This window comes from Lemur catta, chromosome 17, assembly GCF_020740605.2.
Source record: "Lemur catta isolate mLemCat1 chromosome 17, mLemCat1.pri, whole genome shotgun sequence".
NCBI lineage: Eukaryota > Metazoa > Chordata > Mammalia > Primates > Lemuridae > Lemur > Lemur catta.
Window position 1 is genome coordinate 23,962,885 of NC_059144.1, and position 17,406 is coordinate 23,980,290.

General features: G+C 60.8%; 2 protein-coding genes across 5 annotated transcripts; one reads left to right on the top strand and one right to left on the bottom strand.

Moving 5' to 3' along the window:
• The first annotated feature begins 672 nt into the window (after positions 1 to 672).
• On the top strand, positions 673 to 16,776 carry NECAB3 (N-terminal EF-hand calcium binding protein 3). Of its 4 annotated transcripts, XM_045528799.1 has the most exons (14): positions 673 to 860; positions 2,630 to 2,654; positions 4,247 to 4,355; positions 5,327 to 5,352; positions 5,546 to 5,643; positions 13,597 to 13,733; positions 14,015 to 14,133; positions 14,291 to 14,370; positions 14,475 to 14,528; positions 14,735 to 14,859; positions 14,966 to 15,078; positions 15,243 to 15,320; positions 15,789 to 15,880; positions 15,970 to 16,776. In XM_045528799.1, the coding sequence occupies exons 1-14, from the start codon at positions 744 to 746 to the stop codon at positions 16,198 to 16,200; spliced, it is 1,404 nt and encodes a 467-aa protein (XP_045384755.1). In that variant the 5' UTR covers positions 673 to 743; the 3' UTR covers positions 16,201 to 16,776. The 4 variants fall into 4 exon arrangements, with proteins under 4 accessions (XP_045384755.1, XP_045384757.1, XP_045384759.1 ...); XM_045528801.1 differs by lacking the exon at positions 14,735 to 14,859 and having other exon boundaries at positions 741 to 860; positions 15,970 to 16,173; XM_045528800.1 differs by lacking the exons at positions 673 to 860; positions 5,327 to 5,352 and adding an exon at positions 1,530 to 2,183.
• On the bottom strand, positions 10,851 to 12,017 carry C17H20orf144 (chromosome 17 C20orf144 homolog). The gene is made up of 2 exons (XM_045528808.1): positions 11,810 to 12,017; positions 10,851 to 11,150 (listed from the first exon to the last, which is right to left on the bottom strand). Exons 1-2 carry the CDS (start codon positions 11,933 to 11,935, stop codon positions 10,866 to 10,868), a joined length of 411 nt encoding a protein of 136 aa, XP_045384764.1. The 5' UTR covers positions 11,936 to 12,017; the 3' UTR covers positions 10,851 to 10,865.
• Positions 16,777 to 17,406: the final 630 nt, after the last annotated feature.

Sequence of the window (17,406 nt, forward strand, 5' to 3'; positions counted from 1 at the left end):
TCCTGTTTCATATTTTAAAGCTCCCTCTGGTTGCTGTGTGGAGAATGGATGGATGGGAGGGGAAAGTGAAGGCCAAGTTGAATTTCAGTGCAGGAGAGGGTGGCGGTCAGTCAGGCCACCTGAGACATGGGGGAGAGAAGGGTGACTGGGAGTCGTCCACGTGAGCCTGTGTAACAAACCCTTAGGTGGGCTTCCTCCGAGCCAGGCCCGAGTCCCAGCCATTCTTTAGGGTGTCCATTATCCCCAACTTCGCAGACTGAGGATACAGATGCCCAGAGAAGTGAAGTCCCTTGTGTCACTCTTAATGCCTCTGTAGTTCGCTTGTTGTACCTATAATGGCTGCTTTCTGGGTGGGCGTGCGCAGCCCCTGCTATCCTGATGGCTAGTACTCCAGGCATTTACTCAGCCTGTCCCTAGTGGACATGACCCCTGGAGTGGGTCCTTACTCCGCAGTGGCCACCCCCCCACACACACCGGAGGCTCCAGTGGCGGAACCGCGGAGGTAATTGGTGTTGGAATTTGACGTGGTGCAGCCTGGACTTTGCACTCATTTTCCAGACGGGGAAACCGAGGCCGGAGGCGGCGGGGGTGGGGGTGGGGCCGCGGCGGGGGGCGGGGCGGCGGGGGCGGGGCTCGCGCGTCGGCGCCAATGGGCGGGCGTCCCCCAGCCCCGCCGAGTCCGCGGCGGCGGAGTCCGGGGCCGGAGCGAGCCGCAGCCGAGCCCGAGCCGAGCGGGCGGCGCCATGGCGTGCGCGGGGCTGCTCGCCGTGTGCCTGCTCCGGCCGCCCGCGCCCCGGCCCCCGCGGCGCCCCGAGCCCACGCCCGACGCCGGGCCCGCCGGACACGCGCTCTTCCAGGACGTGAGTGGGGCGCGGGCGGTGTCTCTCGCGGGGCCTCCCCGGGTCGCGATCGCGTCTCTCCCTGTGTCTCCCTGGCCCCGTCTCTGCGTCTGTCTCTGTCTCTGTCTCTCCCTCTCACTACAGTTTGTCTGGGTCTCCCTTATCTTGACCTCGCTGCCTTTGTGTCTCCAGTTCTCTGTCTCTCCGAGTCTCCCCTTGTCTCTGTCTGCTCCAGTGTCACTGCCCTTGCTGCCCCCACCCCAAACCCACCCATCTGTGTGTCTGGTGAGGGTGGGGGCTGTCAACACTTAATCACAGCAGCAGTCACTGTGCCCACTCTGGTGGCCCCGGGCTGGACTGACAGGGTGGCAGGGGTGGAAGCATAAGGAGGTCCTCACTCCTGACCCAAGTGCCTCAGGCCCGACCCGAAGGCAGTGGAGTCCCACAGTTGGTAAAGGCTGCCAACAGTCATCATCTGTGGTCTGTGCTCCCCCGCCACTACCAGGGGCAGTGGTGGCCCTGCAGCCCCTTCTCTGCCCTGTCTTGGCCCTCTCATGCCCCCACTCCAGAAGTCCCCACCAGAGGAAAAGGCTGTGCCATTGCCCCCTCCCCAGTGACCCCAGTGACTCAGCACCTTGACCACAGCCCTCCTGGCTGGAAGGCACCCCCTCCCATTTCCCAGGTAGGAAAACCAAGGCCTAAGGGGTTATGTCCCAGGTCACATGTGGAGGCAGGGACATTCCCAGCTTAGCACCCCTGTCCCCGCTAAGTATCTCCATCTACCCCACCCAGACCTCACTGGGCTGCTGTGTGACCCTAAGCCAGTGACAGACCTTCTCTGGTCAGGTTAGGGATTAGAGTCATTCCTGAGCTTCACTGACCCTGAGAAAACAGCTGGAGGGGGTTGGCGTTCAGGACCTGGAGCCCATGGGGACTCTTTGCCCAGGCTTTCGCCTGCCCCTCCTTGCCAGGCCTACTGGTCTCCCCCTTGCTGGGCTGCTTTGGGTGACCTGGGAGCACTGGTCCCTGGGAGAGGAGCAAAATCTGTCTTGACTCCGCTCCTCTCTGCCTCTGTTGCCCTTTATCTCTGCTTCTCCATAAATAAAATCTGCTGACCCTGCCTTCTGCCACCCTCACTCCCCGTCGCACACGTATGTGAATACACACGCCTTTCCAAGGGCCTCACAGAGTCAGCCTCATAGGAAGCCCCAGCCTGGAAAGGGTTAAGCCCAGGCTGCTCCCCTGTGTGCTAGTGAGAAAACTGAGGCACCTGCAAAGAAAAGACTAGCCACTGCCTGGTAGTGTCTGTCTCCAGAAAGCACACAAGGAAACAGCGCAGAGAAGGTAGAGTCTGGGATAGACCATGGTCACACAGCAGGGTTGCGGGTTCAGGTCTGGGACAGCTGCCCAGGATCCTTAGGCCGCATCTTGGCCCATCTCCCCAAACTTCCTCAAGCTGGGACCATACCAAGGGCTGATGCATCAGACAGAACTTGGGCTGGACTCTGGGTATAGGAGGGACGGATGTAGGGAGCCGGCCTGGAGCACTCCCCTCCCTGGGAGGCCAGGCCCTGCCGAAGTGAGCAAGGGCAGCACCTGCTGTGTGCTCTTCCCGTGCCTCCTGCAGGAAAAGCTCCTGGAGGGCTGAGCTGGGCAGGGGGTTGGGACCAGGCTGGGCAGGAGGAAAGGCAAGGCAGGGGGCAGGCAGGCCAGCTGGAGCCCTGTCGGGATGGGTGGGGTTGGGTGGGGGCCCCACTCACAGCTCCCTCCCCCCACCCCTTGTCCTCTAGGTTTTCCGAAGAGCAGACAAGAATGGTGAGTGTGGCTTCCCCTGGGTCCCACAGAGGGAGGCACGGTGGGGGACATCCATCGGGTCCAGGGGAGAGTTGCGGGGTAGGGAGGGCACAGTCTAGAGTGGAGAAAAATCTTCAAGAGAATCAATCGAGGCATCCTTCCCAGAAAAAGTGTGGTCTGAGCCAAGTTTGGCAGGATGGAGCGCAGAGGCAGTGTGGTCTGGCCAGGGGCTGGAGGCAGTGGCTTGCTTTCCTGTAGCACCCTGGCACACTGATGGCTATTTGCTGTACATGACCTGGTGCTGTCCTCACAGCCACCAGCTAGGTTGGAATTCTTCACCCCATTTCACAAATGAGCAGAGGCCCAGAGAGGTGAAGCAGGCTGCCTGAGGTCACACAGCCTTTGACTGGTGGGCCTCCAGCCCGGGTCTTTGTGACAGTTGGTCCCTTGGTCCTGGGCTCCCTGCGTGAGGGGCTTGGAAGGGTGAGGTACTGGAGACGAAGCCCTTTGGGAGACTCTACTCAGATTGTAGAGGGCCTAGTAGCTTCCCATATGACCAACCATCTGGACCCAGGGCGGGCGTGTAGGACACAGTTAAACCCACCCCTTGATCAAAGATAAAGCTGGGTCCAGTGCCCAGAGGGTCAGCTCCCCTGCCCTGGGTCCTGCGCAGTCTCAGGCCCTGTTCTGGGAAAGCCTTGGAAGCTCCAGCAGAGCCCTAGAGGATGCAGCAAGCAACAGGTTGCTGCCCCTCGATGGCCTGGAGCAGCCCGCTGTGCCCTGAGGCGGCAGCCAGCCCTGAGCTCCTTCGTCTGGGTCTTCAGACCCTCTTGTGTCTCACCCTTCTTGAGACAGGGCATGTCCCCACCCTTTGCCCCTTCTCCTTGGGTCTCTTCACATTGGTGGAAATGTTTGTCCCAACCTGTTGTCGGGACACCTGCCACCACTTGGATCAGGGCCTCTGTCGGGGGAGGCTCCTACCCTCCCCGGCTGGGCTCCCCCCACTCATCTGCTCAGAGACCTTGCACATCATTCAGGCCAAGTCTCAGTGTCTTTGAGTGTCCCACTCAACTGCTGTCCGCCTCTGCTCACATGCCCCCTGTGCTGGGGAGCTCATTCCCTCCTGAGCCAGCCTGCTGCTTCGTCCAGAGGCTCCAACTCTCAGGAAGATTTCATCTGCCCTGTGGCTTCTCTGTGAAGGTCCCGGGTCCAGAACACAGGGGTTCCCTTGGCCCTGGAGCAAGGCTGGCCAGCATCTAGGGCAAAGACTTGGCTTCCAAGTCCTCCCAAGTGACGTTGAGGCCCTGCCATGCTCTGGCCATGTCCTAGCCTGTTTGTGTCTTCATTTAGGAAACATTTATTGAGTCCCTACCCAAAGCCATGTGTGTACTGCCCAGTCCCCAGTGGGTCCTGTTGCCTTCAGTGGACATCTTTGAGGACCCCAGTCCTTTTGTCCCCAATAATCAGGCTCCCCACTGAGCTCAGTCTCCCATCCCACCTGGCTGGGTGGTTGTGAGATGTGACGAGGCCTCTGGGGACCCTGGACCTGGCGGCAGGGGTGCAGTCAGGGGTCAGGGATACCTACTTTTCTCCCTGTCCTCCCCCCACCCCAGATGATGGTAAGCTCTCATTTGAGGAATTCCAGAATTACTTTGCCGATGGGGTTCTCAGCCCAGGGGAGCTGCGGGAACTGTTCAGCGGCATTGATGGGCATTTCACCGAGTGAGTACGAGAGAGGGGATGGTTGGGCCATGGGTGGATGCAAGGCTAGGTTGTCTCTACCCCCACTGTGTCCCCTGCTGCCTCTGTTCTTTTTGGAGGACTCTTGCGGTTGGGGGCAGGGAGAAAGGTGCTAAGGCTTGGTGCCAACTTAACCAGCCCGCCCACCCCTCCCCAGCTCCAGCCTTGCCCACTACACTGCTTCCAGCTGGGACCCCAAAAATAGCCAAGTCTGAGTCACCACCCGTGGCTCAGCCCTCCTTTCCTGATTCCTGCAGGGACCAGAGGATGCCTGGGGACAGCTGGGCCCCGCCTGCTTCCACCCAGTAATGCAGGTGCACGAACACACACACCTCCCTGTGTGTGCTCCCACATATACACGTCTTGGCAAGAGTGTGCACACTCCTCTCTGTGCTCCCGCACATGGGTGCACACGCATGCACAGCTGTTGCTTCCTCTCACTTCCCTTCTCTCTTTAGGATAAATGGCAGACTCTCGGAGGCATTCAAGGCCCCCGAGACTTGGGCTGGAGCCTTTGTCTGTGGTGTTCCCCTCCCCCCCCAGCCTCCCCGAATTCCTTGTCCTTCCAGACCTAGTTTGGGCAGCCCCTTCTCTGGAAGCCCTCCCTGACCTATGAAGTGAATACCCCATTCCCCACCTGGTCCTGATTCCCCTTCCCAGCTCTGACCACTCCTCTCTGGCCCGTGTCCACATCTGTCTCCCCCTGGCCTGAGGTCCCCTCGGAGGCCAAGAGTGGGTCTGAGCCTTTGCCTGCAGAGCGTTTGACAGGGACAGTAGTACCCTTTCTCCTCCCCAACAAGGACTCTGCCCACGGAGCAACTTAATCTGGGGTGGAGCAGGGGTCACCTCCTGGTCAGGCTGAGTTGGGAGTTGGTTGGGGGCAGGGGCATTGCCTTCCCAGTTTACCAGGCCGAGTCTAAAGGTCTGAAGGGCACCTTCTCTTTTCCCTGCAGCAATTTAGAAACGGAAAAACTGTGTGGTGAGTAGGCCCATGGGAGCTCTTGTCTCCCGGGCCCCCTGGGTGGGTGGCTGTGGCAAGGGGGCTGTTGCTGGTCACCTGATGGGACAGGATGGGCTGGGCTTGGGATACGAGGCCTGCTTGGCTGCCGAATTCCAGGCTGGGTAGATGGGTGGGGGGCCCAGGAACCCCTGAGCACCAACTCTGCCCACAGACTACTTCTCAGAACACCTGGGTGTCTACCGGCCTGTGCTGGCGGCGTTGGAGTCGCTGAATCGCGCAGTGCTCACTGCCATGGACGCCACCAAGCTGGTGAGTGGAGTGGCTGATGGTGGGGGGCCCACAGTGAGGCGGGGGTGTCTGCTGGCCACTGTCTTGGCTCAGGGCTGTGGAGCTAGAGGCCTGGGTTCCAATCTTGGCTCTTCCACTTTGTGCCTGTGCCCCCTTACTCTCTGGGCCTCAGTTTCCTCATCTGTGAGCCAGGGATCATAGAGCCTACCCCCACAGTCATTCTCCGCTCCCAGCACCCAGAACAATGCCTGGCACACAGTACGTGCTTTATACTGGAGCTGCTGCTGCTGTTTTTATTATTGGTCATTGGTAACGGTTGTGGGACTTCAGGGAACCCAGGACCCGGCAGGGATGAGCTGGGGGGTGGGGCGGTGCTGTGCTCACACAAGTCCTCAGGCTCATGCTGGTGCATGGAGCCTATGGGGCAGGGTCTGGCCCGAGGACATATGTGAGGAACCAGGTATGTGTGCACCTGTGTGTTTGTGCACATGTGTGGATACGTGTGTGCACAAGCATAAACAGTGCTGACAGCCAGGACGCCAGGACCTTGGGTGGTGACTTCAAATAATAAGCCACCCCACCCTTTGTGTGTTCCTTTTAAGAAATGTCTTCACCTCCCTTTGCCCTGTAGCTCTTATGAGGGGGAGGGAGCAGTGAGCCTGACACTACCTTTTACAGAAGGGGAAACTGAGGCCCCCGGAGTCAACAATCACCTGAGCACACAGTTGGGGACAGGGCTTCTGGTTGCTTTCAAGTGAGCGATTTAGTAGCTTTTCAGAGCTGCCCCTTGGGACCTGGCATGGAATGTGTGTCCAAATGGTACATGATGAGGGGATGAGGGGACTTCCCTATCTGTGGTGTGGACACAAGTGGTGGCATCACCTTCCTTTTGCCAAGGAAATGGCCCTGGGGCTGGGCAGCTGGACTGGCATTCTCTGAACTGGCAGTGGTTGGGGGATTCAAACTGCAGGTCAAAAATGAGGGTCCCATAGCCCCTAACCACCTTCTCCAGGCCCAGAAAAGGGTAGGAGGTGGCCCATGGATACACAATGACCCCACCAGCTCCAAACATGAGACTCTTTATCTGGCACTCAATGCTTCTGATAGAGCTGCACCTCAGCCCAGGGCCTCTGCAGCCCCCGTGGCACCACCCACGCCAGTCCAGCCTGACTCAGTTGAACACTTCGTGCACCAACCTGGAGCCATACTCCTGGTACATGCCCCGGGTCATCCAGCTGCGTTGGAAGGAGCACAAAGAGGCCACCATGGAGCCGCCTGTCCACACGGCCGTGCCACGCCGCGGATTGGCCACCAGGTGGGGCCGCAGGGCCGTGAAGCCATGGCACTGGCACTGCGCCTCCAGCTCCTTTTCCAGGCGCTCAGGGAAGCCAGGGAAAAGCGTGGAGCCTCCGGCCAGCACCACGGTGTGAGCCAGCCGCTCCCGCAGGGTGTCGGGCATCTTCTGCAGCGCCTGGAAGGCCAGCACGTGCAGTCCTGGCTCAGCCTGGCCTACCAGGCCTGGCTGGAAGATGGGTTCGGGGCAGAGGAAGCGCTCGCTGCTTAGGTGGACAGAACACCCATTGCTCATTAAGAAGCTGGCCGGATGGTGGCGGGCAGGGTTATGCAGATCGCGCTCGAAGTCCAGTGACACGTAGCAGCAGCGCTTCTTGAGCTGTGTGATGGCCTTGCGGGTCAGGGCCTGCTGCTGGAGGTAGGGGAACCCTGACACCAGCAGCTCCCGCAGGTAGCGCGACAGGGTGCTGCCTGCCACGTCCAGGCGGAAGGTGGCCTCGTGCCACGAATGACTCGCGTAGATGGGCGTTGCGTGGCACACGCCCGCGCCCGCCTCCACTGCCAGCCCGGTGAACGCGCCGGTGGAGCAGAGCGCCAACAACGCGGTGCTGGCCATGTGGCACGCGGGCACTGCCAGGGCCTCGAACAGCAGCTCGGCCACCCTCTCGCGGCCCGCGGGCGGTGCCGATGGCGAGTCGCTCACCAGCACTGGCCACTGCTCTGGGCACACCCGCAGGCCGGCCACTAGCAGGCGCTCCCACAGCCCTTCCAGCGCCTCCCAGTCCACCACCACGCCGTGCTTGATGGGGTGCGCCCGCGCCACGCCGCCCGCCAGCTCGCAGCCCGGCGCGCCGGGCAGCACGGGCCGGTCCCAGCTGGGCACCAGGCTGGAGGTCTTCAGCACTACGCGCGGCTGGGCCTCGCCCGCGAAGCCCGCCTTGGTGAAGCCCGAGCCCGGGTCCACCACCACCGCGGCGCGGCTTCCTGAGGGCCACGCGCGGGCCCGGCGGCTCCGGGACGCCGACGCCACCTTCCGGGCCCGCCCCCTCCGCGCGGCTGCGCCTTGTCCGCGAGGCCCCTCTCTATCCTCCAGGATGGGGTCTTGGCCCCGAGTCCTGGGCCTAAGACCCCCTTTTCCGGGGCCAGATAACTATCCTTTCCAACTCTTGGCTCCGCCCCCTGGTCGTGAAGCCCCACCTCTTGGGGCCGCTGCGGCCCCGCCCCTGGCGTCAGTCTCCGCCCGCGCCGGGCCCCAGCTCGCGGGACTCGCCTCTGCTGTGCGGCTCCGGCCCCCCGGGCCTTGCTGAGGTCGATGCCGAGAGGGCCAGGCCAAATCCTCTTAGATATCGAGAAGCCACCCGGAGGAACAGAGCTCTGGGAATGAAGGCGCCTTGTGGCCAGGCCATCTGGACATATATCCCCCTTAGGCACCCAGGAGTCCAGCCTGGCCCTTGAGCCCCAGGCAGCCTCCTGGCGTCTCTCACCCGGGCTTGGCCGCAGAAGTTCCTGGTTGTGGAGGTGGAGGAGGGGCTGGTCAAAGGAGGAAGGAAAAAAAGAACTTGGATTGGACTCAATTGTGACCTCAGTTCTCAGCACTGGCCGTGCTAACACAGCCCCCCCCCCCCATGAAAACTCCTGGACCCATCCTCTCTCCCGGACGGGGCCAAGGGCAGCGACTTTAGCATCCAGCGGTCTGGCCTCAGCTGCGCAGCACAACCAGTCTGATGCCTTCCCAAAACCACTTCGGATTATCTGATGTACTCGAGCCACATGTGAGGCTCCTCCCCTCTAAGCGCTAAGAGAAAAAGCTCTTAATCACAGATCTATAGCTACTCTGGGGATCTCTGTGCGCTCAGCCCTGAGGGGCCCAGGCAGCCCACATAGGGGCTCCATCTTCAGGGGCTTCCTCAGATGGACTCACGTGGGCCTGAGTTTATGACTTAGTCCTGAAACTGACACCACTGTGCAATCTTGAGCAAGTCCTGGTTTTTCTCTGGGCTCAGCTTCTCTCTCTAAAAGGTAGTAGTAATCATCACACACAGAAAACAGGCCGCTTGTCTCTGCCAAGCCTCATTTGGTCTTTAGGATCATCTTGATTGCAAGTAGAAAACTCACTCAGGTGAACGTAAGCTAAAACAGGACTTTTTATTACAAGGATCTTGTCTTAGGGATACCAAAGGCAAGGGTGAAATCAGGTTTCAGGAGTAGGGTCTGACCATGTAGGGCTGTGGGGAACCCAGGTTGTGCACTGTCTTTGCATTGTGTTTTTATTCTTCTGAAAACTGACTTTAGCTTGTGCATGTTCATGTGGAAAACATGGTCTCTTCCAGCTCCTGAATTACAGTTGCAGGGAAGGGGCTCATAGGACCAGCTTGGACCAATCACATATGGCCAGGAGGCTGGCCCCCTGCAAAAACAGGGTTGCCCTGATTGTAACCGTAGAGATGGTAGTTCTCATAAGCAGGGTCATGCAACCTCCAGCCTGATGCAGGCAATGTGGAGGGATGTTGATTGTGTTGACAGTGACAAAAGTACATCTATAGGCTGGGTGCAAGGGCTCACACCTGTAATCCTAACACTCTGGGAGGCCGAGGTGGCAGGATTGCTTGAGGTCAGGAGTTTGAGACCAGCCTGAGCAAGATTGAGACCTCCGTCTCTACTAAAAATAGAAAAATTAGCCGGGTGCAGTGGCACGCACCTGTAGTCCTAGCTACTCGGGAGGCTGAGGCAGGAGGATCGCCTCAGCTCAGGAGTTTGAGGTTGTAGTGAACTATGATGACGCCACTGCACTCTAGTGGGGGTGACAAAGCAGGACTCTGTCTCAAAAAAAAAAAAAAATGCATCTTCAGCAAAAGAAGCTGCCTGGTGGCTCTAGTGATTTGGGACCTTCACTCCTACTGTATCTGCCCCCAAAAGGGGCATTCTGAGGTTGGTCACCAGTGTGTGGCAGGAAGGCAGGCTGCAGGTTTGGCAGGGCTGGGGGTGGCATTAGGGTGTGGAATTGGATTCATGAGAAGCACCTGGGCAGGAAAGTGTGCTTGGCCTCATGTGAGTGATTTAGGGAGTGAGCCTCACACTGGAAACCGTAAGTGGCAGTATGGCTTGGACTCATTGTGACCTTTGTCCTCAGAAGCCCCCTCCGCACCATGAAAACTCCGTGGACCCATCCTCTCTCCTGGACAGGGCCAAGGGCGGTGATTTTGGCATCCAGGGGTCTGGCCTCAGCTGCCCAGCACAAGCAGTGGTTTGGAAGATGACTTTGGCTGCAATGCAGGGAAGGGGATGGGACAAGATGGTTTGAGAGACAAGGGCTGAATTGGACAGAGGTTACTGGGGGAAGACTTGGGGGCTGGTGGGGGGCGAGTGCTTGAGGATTACCAAGCACAGTGAGGTAGGAGTGAGGGGCCAGAGGCCCAGGGATTCCAGCCTCTCCTGGGTGCTTCCATAGGCAGAATCTGAGTCTAGGGCCTCAGCCCCGCTGGCTGTGGGATCCTGGCTGTTCCCAGGATTCTGCCTGTCTGTCTGCGACACTCGCTCTGCCTAGGAGGGATTTCTGAGTAGCGGGGACTCTTGAAGGTGTTAGGCCTTTCATGGAAAGCAGGCCCCTCCTCCTAGCCCGGCCGAGCCTGGGTCTCCCTGAGTCTTCCCTTGGGCCGGCGGGATCTGCTCTGGGTCTGGAATGTTGGGGGAAGGGGAACAGCCTCCGCCACTGTAGCAGGGTGTCCCCTCCCCAGGTCAAGGGAGGGGTTCTGGTTCTGACCCTTGGCACGACGAAGGAGAAGGCGAAAGACAGCCCTGGCTCCAGACCGTGGCGGTGGCTCTGGGCCTCGGCTTCGCTCCCCGTCCCCCGCGGCCCCGAGGGCTCCGACAGAGCTAGCGGGCGCCAGGGTCGCTACGCGCTCTTTATTGGGCCGGGTCCCGGGGCGGGGGGCGGGGGCCGGGCCGGGCGCTCAGGGCCGCGGGCGAGGGCCGCGGTGTCGCTGGCGCGGCTGCTCCCCCGCGCGGCGACCCTCCTCCTGCAGCCGCGCGTCCAGCAGCAGCAGCAGCAGGACCAGGATCCTCTTCATGTCGCGCGCGCGCGCGCCCTCGCGCCGCTCCGCGCCGTCGCCCGCTCCTCGCAGCATGGGCGCCTCGGGCGACACCCCCGCGGCGCGCGGCGGGCTCTCGGCCGGCCGGCCGGCTTCGGCCTGCTGCTGCTGCCACTTGTCCACGGGGAAAAGCAGCACGATGTTGGTCTGGGGACGGGGCGAGGGCGTGAGGGGAAAGAGCTCGTCGGCTCGGCTCCTACCTCCCAGGACCGCCCCTCTGCGTGCCCGGGACTCCCGCCACCCTTCCACGCGCGGGCCGGTGGGGACAAGCACGCCCTTCCCTGCCTGCTGGGCGCCGGCGACCACCGCCTCTCCTCTGGAAACCCTCGCCCACCCCAGGCTGACTTCCTGGGACCCCCTCCTGCCCGCCCAGCCCTGAGGCCCGGGCCAGGGCCTCTGCCCCGTTGGAGGCGGAGGATGTAGCCCGCTTTGGGGCTGGGGCTGACGACAGGGCACAAGGGAGTTTCCCGTGGCCACAGCCCCGGTAGTACCAACCAGGGCTGACTGCCCACGCCAGCCCCGCCACTCATTTGTCCAGGGGTGGGAGACTCCCTCTCGTGTCCACCCTTCTGGGCTCCCGGGCCTCACCCACCCTTGGTTCTGGAACCCCTGCCCTCCCCTCTGGGCTTCCAGCACCCCTACCCACACCCATCTAGGCTCCTGGGACCCTCATCTTTGTGAGGGATTTTCTGACCCTTCTCTTCTGACTTCTGCCCATAAGACCTCCTAGCATCTCTTCCCGCCAACCTGTCCAGGGTCCCCTGACCCCTGCCTGGCTCCTCACCTCACCCCACCCCTACACTCACACTCTGCTTCTTCCGCTTGAGGCGGCTGAAGAACTGTTTCCACGGAGCCTTGTCCATGTCAGGTGGCCTCTCCTTGGGGGCCTGTTTGGGTGCTTTGGTCCTTTTGTGGGAACTATTGTTTCCCATGGCAGGGCTGATCACCACTGAGGGCTACAGCCCATACTGCCTCTGCCTTGTCCTCGGGGCCCTGGCCCCGCCCTGGGAGGCCACATTGTGACCTCATAAGTTGAGGTCACCAGTTCCAGGGTCCGGGCTCCTCCTCCCAGAATTCAAAGGTGAATCTGGGCTCCATTCAGCTTGTGACTTCTTCTGGCCTTGGTTTCTCAGCTGTAAAACTAGGCTAATGATTTATAAGTGAGGCAATGCATGTGAGGTGCTTAGTGGTGAATAGAGAGGAATTTCTGTGGCTTTGGTTTGAATTCTGGCCCTGCCACTAACTTGCTGTGTGATCTTGGCCAAGATTATTAACCTCTCTCAGTCTCAGTTTTCTCATCTGCAAAATGGGGTCAATTATGGTTCCTGTATTGTTACGAGGGTTAAATGAAATTCTTGGAATTGTGCCTGGCACAGAATGGGTGCTTTTGTCATCAGGTTCTTTGGTTGCAAGCAACAGAGACTGACTGATGATCTTAAGTGCCCAAAAGGGAATCTTTTGGAAAGATTTCTTGGAGACAGAAACCCTGGCCTCTCTGAGAATGAAAGGACCCAGCCTCTTCTCTGTCCCTGTCTCCCAGCTCATAAGCCTGGCCCAGGATTTCCCACCTGCTGGCCGAGCTGAGGAGGTCATAGGGAGATGAAGCCCTGGACGGATGGAGCTTCTGCAGCCCCCCTGTAGGGGGAGGACAGGCACCTGGACCATGGCTCCCCAGGGTTCCTATCCTGGGGTGCGAGGAGGGAGTGGGGGTGAGGCGATTCTCAGGACATCCATGACTGTTGGGTATGCAGTGGGCAGGTTCCTTATTAGTATTATGTTTGACAATAAAAATTTTCTCCTGGTATCGGGAACTTAACTTCCAGGCCCTGGGCTGAGTCCTATGTAGGAATTAACTCCTGAGGGCCTCCCAGCAGCTCAGTGTGATGAGTGTTATCATTCCTGCTCTATAGATGAGGAAACTGAGGCACCAGAAGGTGCAGGGACCTGAGGAGTCTGAGAGCCCCAGGATGGGCAGCACAGGGCCTAGTGCATGCCGGCCCCTGCCTCTCCGCCCACCTTGGGAGGGGCTGGGAGAGGCTGGTGATGTGGGTAGGGGTCAATACTGGGGGTGGGGTGAGGACAGCGACTTGGTTGTCTTGTGTCTGCCGCTCCTAGTAAGAAGGGCTCAGTAAAGTTTGTCCCATGGACGAAGAAATGAATGAATGCAATGTGCATGTGAGTTTTGCCTCATGTGTCAAAGTTGGGCCTTGGAGATCCTGTCACCAGCCCTCACCAGCCTAGCTGTGCCTAGGACCTCCCTGGCCATGGTGATGCCAAAGGTGGCAGCCCTGACAGGGAAGGGGCCATGAGGTCCACAAAAGCCAGGCATGCCAGCTGGCAGACGCCTCCCTGTGAGTTGGTCTCCCCCCCCAGGAAGGGAGGCCATGCCTAGATGAGGAGGGGTCCAGGCCCTCCTTGCCCACTGGCCTCAGTGCTGTCCTGCCCATGCCAGGTTTGCATGCCCCTGCCCTTGGCACTACCTCTGTTGCTCCAATGGGCAAGAGGTAGGGGACCAGGGAGGCAGCTCCCCACTCAGAAGTAAACGCGCAGGCTGGGAATAATGGCAACGGTGACTGTCCCCCTCGGCCCTCAGGAGTATGAGCAGGCCTCCAAGGTGGACCAGTTCGTGACACGCTTCCTGCTGCGGGAGACGGTGAGCCAGCTACAAGCCCTGCAGAGCTCGCTGGAGGGGGCATCAGATACCCTGGAGGCCCAGGCCCGTGGCGCAAGGTACGTGGGGACCCTACAGCCTGCGGGTACAGTTCATGAGTAGCCCGTGGTCCCCCCATCTCACATCGCTCAGCCTCTTCACACTCCGTAGCGCAGCGTCCAGGAGCCCATGTTCTCGGGCAGGGAGGCCCTGAGGGGCCGAGAAGAGGTGGCTGGCTTTGGAGCTAGGCCTCAAGGTCCCAGGAGGCCTGTCTTGCCCCACCCAGGCTTGGCCCTGTCCCGGGCCCCAGTTCTTGGCCCTGTGGGTCTGGGGGCAGTGGCTGACCCCCCACTTCCCTTAGGTCAGACGAGGAGAGCGTGGAAGCTCAGAGCAGGCCCCGTGGCAGCTGGCGGGCAGGGCGCAGGGCCCTGAAGAGCATCAGTCGGTCACCCAGCTGGTCTCCTGGCTCCTCTGACATAGGTGCGCCTGTGACAGGGTGGGAGGCCTGGCCAAGGAGGGTCCAGGGTGGGCGCCACATCCCCTATTCTCCTGGTGTCTGCTCCCCCACTGTCCCTCAGTCCATCCTGAGAAGCCTCCCAGCCTGAGGGGCCCATCCTGACCCCCCACGGGCCCCCAGGGCGGAGCTCGGAGGCCGAGAGGCAGTGGCGGCTCCAGGTCAACCGTCTCCAGGAGCTCATTGACCAGCTCGAGTGCAAGGTGAGCGGCCACGTGCCCAGGGCCCCACAGGGGAGGACCTTCCCGGCATCTGCCCAAGGCAGGCCCACGCTGAGGGCCCGGCCCACACTCTGTGTCCCTCACAGGCCCCCCGGCTAGAACCCCTGCATGAAGAGGACCTGGCCAAGGGGCCCGACTCGGTGAGCCCGGGAGGGGGACAGGCAGCTGGATTGCAAAGGCTGGGGTGCCCATGAAGTGAGGGTTCGTGGGGCCAGCTGCCCACCCACCCTCTGCAGCACACACGTGCCCCTTCTCAGGCCTGGTGGGCGGGTGCTGGGCTCTGTGACCCTGCAGAAACCGCTGCCCCTCTCAGGGCCTCAGTTCCCGTCTGCATTTCTGCAACCAGGGCTGGGCCAGCATACCGTGGGCAAGATGGACAATGGCTGCATCAGGCAGCGCCCCTGGAGATGGGAGAGGAGGATGGAGTCTGGTTTGTCCGGGGGCAGGTTGGCAGCAGGAGCCCAGTGCAAGGTGGGCTGGACTTGGCACAGGTCAAGAGGCTGGGGTCCTCCTGGAGGCCACGGCCAGCCCCTCCCCCTGCGCCCGGCCCCAGCTAACTGTCCACCTCTCTTGTCAGCACATCTTTGTGGCCCAGAGACAGGTCCAGGTGGCAGAGGAAGCCCTGCAGGACTTCCACCGAGCCCTGTGCTGCTACGTGGACTTCACAGGGGCCCAGAGCCATTGTCTGCAGTGAGTCCTCAGCCGGCTGGTGGGACAGCTGAGGTGGGGAGGGGGTGAGCAGGGAGGGGTGCTGGGTTGGCTGACCTGGGCCGGGGCTCCCATGGGACCCCGGGTTGGCTGGGCAGCGGTGGTGGCAGCCCTGGCCTGGCCTGGCCCTCTCTTTGGCCCCATAGTGTGTCTGCACAGAAGATGCTGGACAGCGCCTCCTTCACGCTGTATGAGTTCTGGCGGGATGAGGCCTCCTGGAGAAGGTATGGGCGATGGTCTGACAGCCACCATTTATGAAGTGTGGGCCCTGGGGTGAGTCAGGCTTGGGTTCAAATCCTCCTCTCCCACTTACTGGCTCTGTGACCTCAGATGAGTTAGCTAACCCACCTGAGCCCCAGAGTCCTCTTTTCCAAAATGGGTGTGGCAGCAGTTCCAGCCTCCTGTGGGCTAAATGAGATGACATGGAAAGAACTGAGTGCAGTGCCAGGTACACAGTAAGCACTCAACAAATATACCCCAGTGTTGCTGCGTGGCACACCCTATGCCAAGCACCTGCATTCAGTCCCATGGTATCCCAGTGAAGCAGATCCTTTGTCCCCATTTCCCGGAGGAGAAAACTGAGGCTCGGAGCCAGCCTGAGGAAGGCCAGGGATCTGCATCCAGGCAGCAGGACTGGGATGGGTGTGGGGAGACCCAAGGGCGCATGGCTGCAGCCTCGGTCCCCTCTGCAGGCACCAGCAGTCGTCCTGCAGTAAGGCCTTCCAGCGCACCCTCATTGACCACCTGCGGGCTCCGGACACCCTCAGCACTGTGTTCTTCCCAGGTGTGCTGCAGCCTGACCCCTCTCCCCAGCCCTGGGACCAGGAGGGGCAGTGGCCCCAATGGCTCCTGACTTCCACCTCCAACCCACAGCCTCCTGGTGGATTGTGGATAATAACTGAGCCTGACCTGCGTAACCAAGGACCCGGGGGCCCTGCCTGCCTCCTTTGGGAACCTCTGGACTGGTCAGCTCAGCACCACGACCGAGGACCCTGCCTCCTCCAGGCCTGGGCCAGCCTGCTGGCGCAGGGTCTCAGCCTGGGGATCAGGGACTGGGCCGCTTGCTTTCTGTTTATTTATCACAGCGTACTTTGTTGTTTATAGCTTTAGTCTCCATGGCACTTTGGCTTCCGCCTGGCTCAGGAGGCCTGGATTCTGGTCGCCTCTGCCCCTGCCTTGCTGTGTGACCCAGGGCAGGTCCCTCCCCTCTCAGGGTGGCCCTCAGGCCATCTGGCTGCCTAGTGGTGTCCTGCTTTCCTCCTGCTGACTCAGGACCAGGCTTCTGCTCTTCCCCAGCCAGTGGCAGAACCAGGCCTGATGCTCAGGGACTCCCACCCCAGCCCCTCACACCTCGACCCCTGAGGCTGGGCCAGGTCACTCAGCAGTGTGGGGTAGGGGCCTGGGTGTCCCCAGCACCCTCCTGGGTGGGCAGGCCCCTGACCCTTCCAGCGCCCATGGATGGACCAGAGACCTCTGGAGGATCCTGGGTTGGTTTGCATGTCATTTTGCATATCATTTGCATGCTCACGCCCCACCCATTCTCAGGGCACTGTGGGGAGCCCCAAGGTAACCTTGCCAAGTAGCAATAATTTGGGCCCAGGGTTGCCTGCTGCCCCCAGAGACCTCTGAGCCCCAACCCAGGACCGTGGCACAGAGGCAATAAAGGCAGTGGTCACCTCTGGTGTTGCCTCCTCTCTCTTGCGAAGGCCGGGCTGTGGGGCCTGTACGCCTCCCAGACCAGAAACTCAGGGCAGAAAACCTGTCTTTAGAAATCACCGGAGTCCCGTCTGGAACTCTCATGGCCACAGAGTGGCAACTTCCTCACAGCTAATGGAGGTTTCCTCAATTCGGGGCCCCTCAGCCCTATAAACCCTGTTTCTGGGGTCCAGCCTGGGAAAGGGAGGTGATACGGGCTCTGCTTTCAACCTCTCAGAATCCGCTGGGGCTTCTAGCTTCACCCCACACAGAGGCTTCTCCGTGGGAAGACCTGTCTGTCCCGACAGAACCTCCCCTGCCCAGCTGGACTTAGCGCTGCCACCACCACCTGATGTAGAGCATTTCCAGGAGAATAATGGCTGAGTACCAGCCGCTGGGGGAAGAGAGTGGGGACATGGGGGGGGGAGGTGGCCAACAGGGACACCTAGGCATCCGACCTGGTCTGGGGCGTTAGGTGAGCAGCGTTTCAGGCAGAGGGAAAGGCACCTGTTGGGGGAGGGGAGCTTGCCTGGTTGAACCAGGGGAAGCCCAGCAGCAGGGCCAAGGCCAAGGTGAAGTTGGGGAGCAAAGGTGCTTCCTCCCAAGGAAGCCATA

Coding starts and splice junctions, on each gene's coding strand:
- NECAB3 (XM_045528799.1), top strand. CDS start 744: ATGGCGTGCGCGGGGCTGCTCGCCGTGTGCCTGCTCCGGCCGCCCGCG. Junction 14,134..14,290: donor TCCTGGCTCCTCTGACATAG/GTGCGCCTGTGA, acceptor ACGGGCCCCCAG/GGCGGAGCTCGGAGGCCGAG. Junction 15,321..15,788: donor GATGAGGCCTCCTGGAGAAG/GTATGGGCGATG, acceptor TCCCCTCTGCAG/GCACCAGCAGTCGTCCTGCA.
- C17H20orf144 (XM_045528808.1), bottom strand. CDS start 11,935: ATGGGAAACAATAGTTCCCACAAAAGGACCAAAGCACCCAAACAGGCC. Junction 11,151..11,809: donor TCAAGCGGAAGAAGCAGAGT/GTGAGTGTAGGG, acceptor CCCCGTCCCCAG/ACCAACATCGTGCTGCTTTT.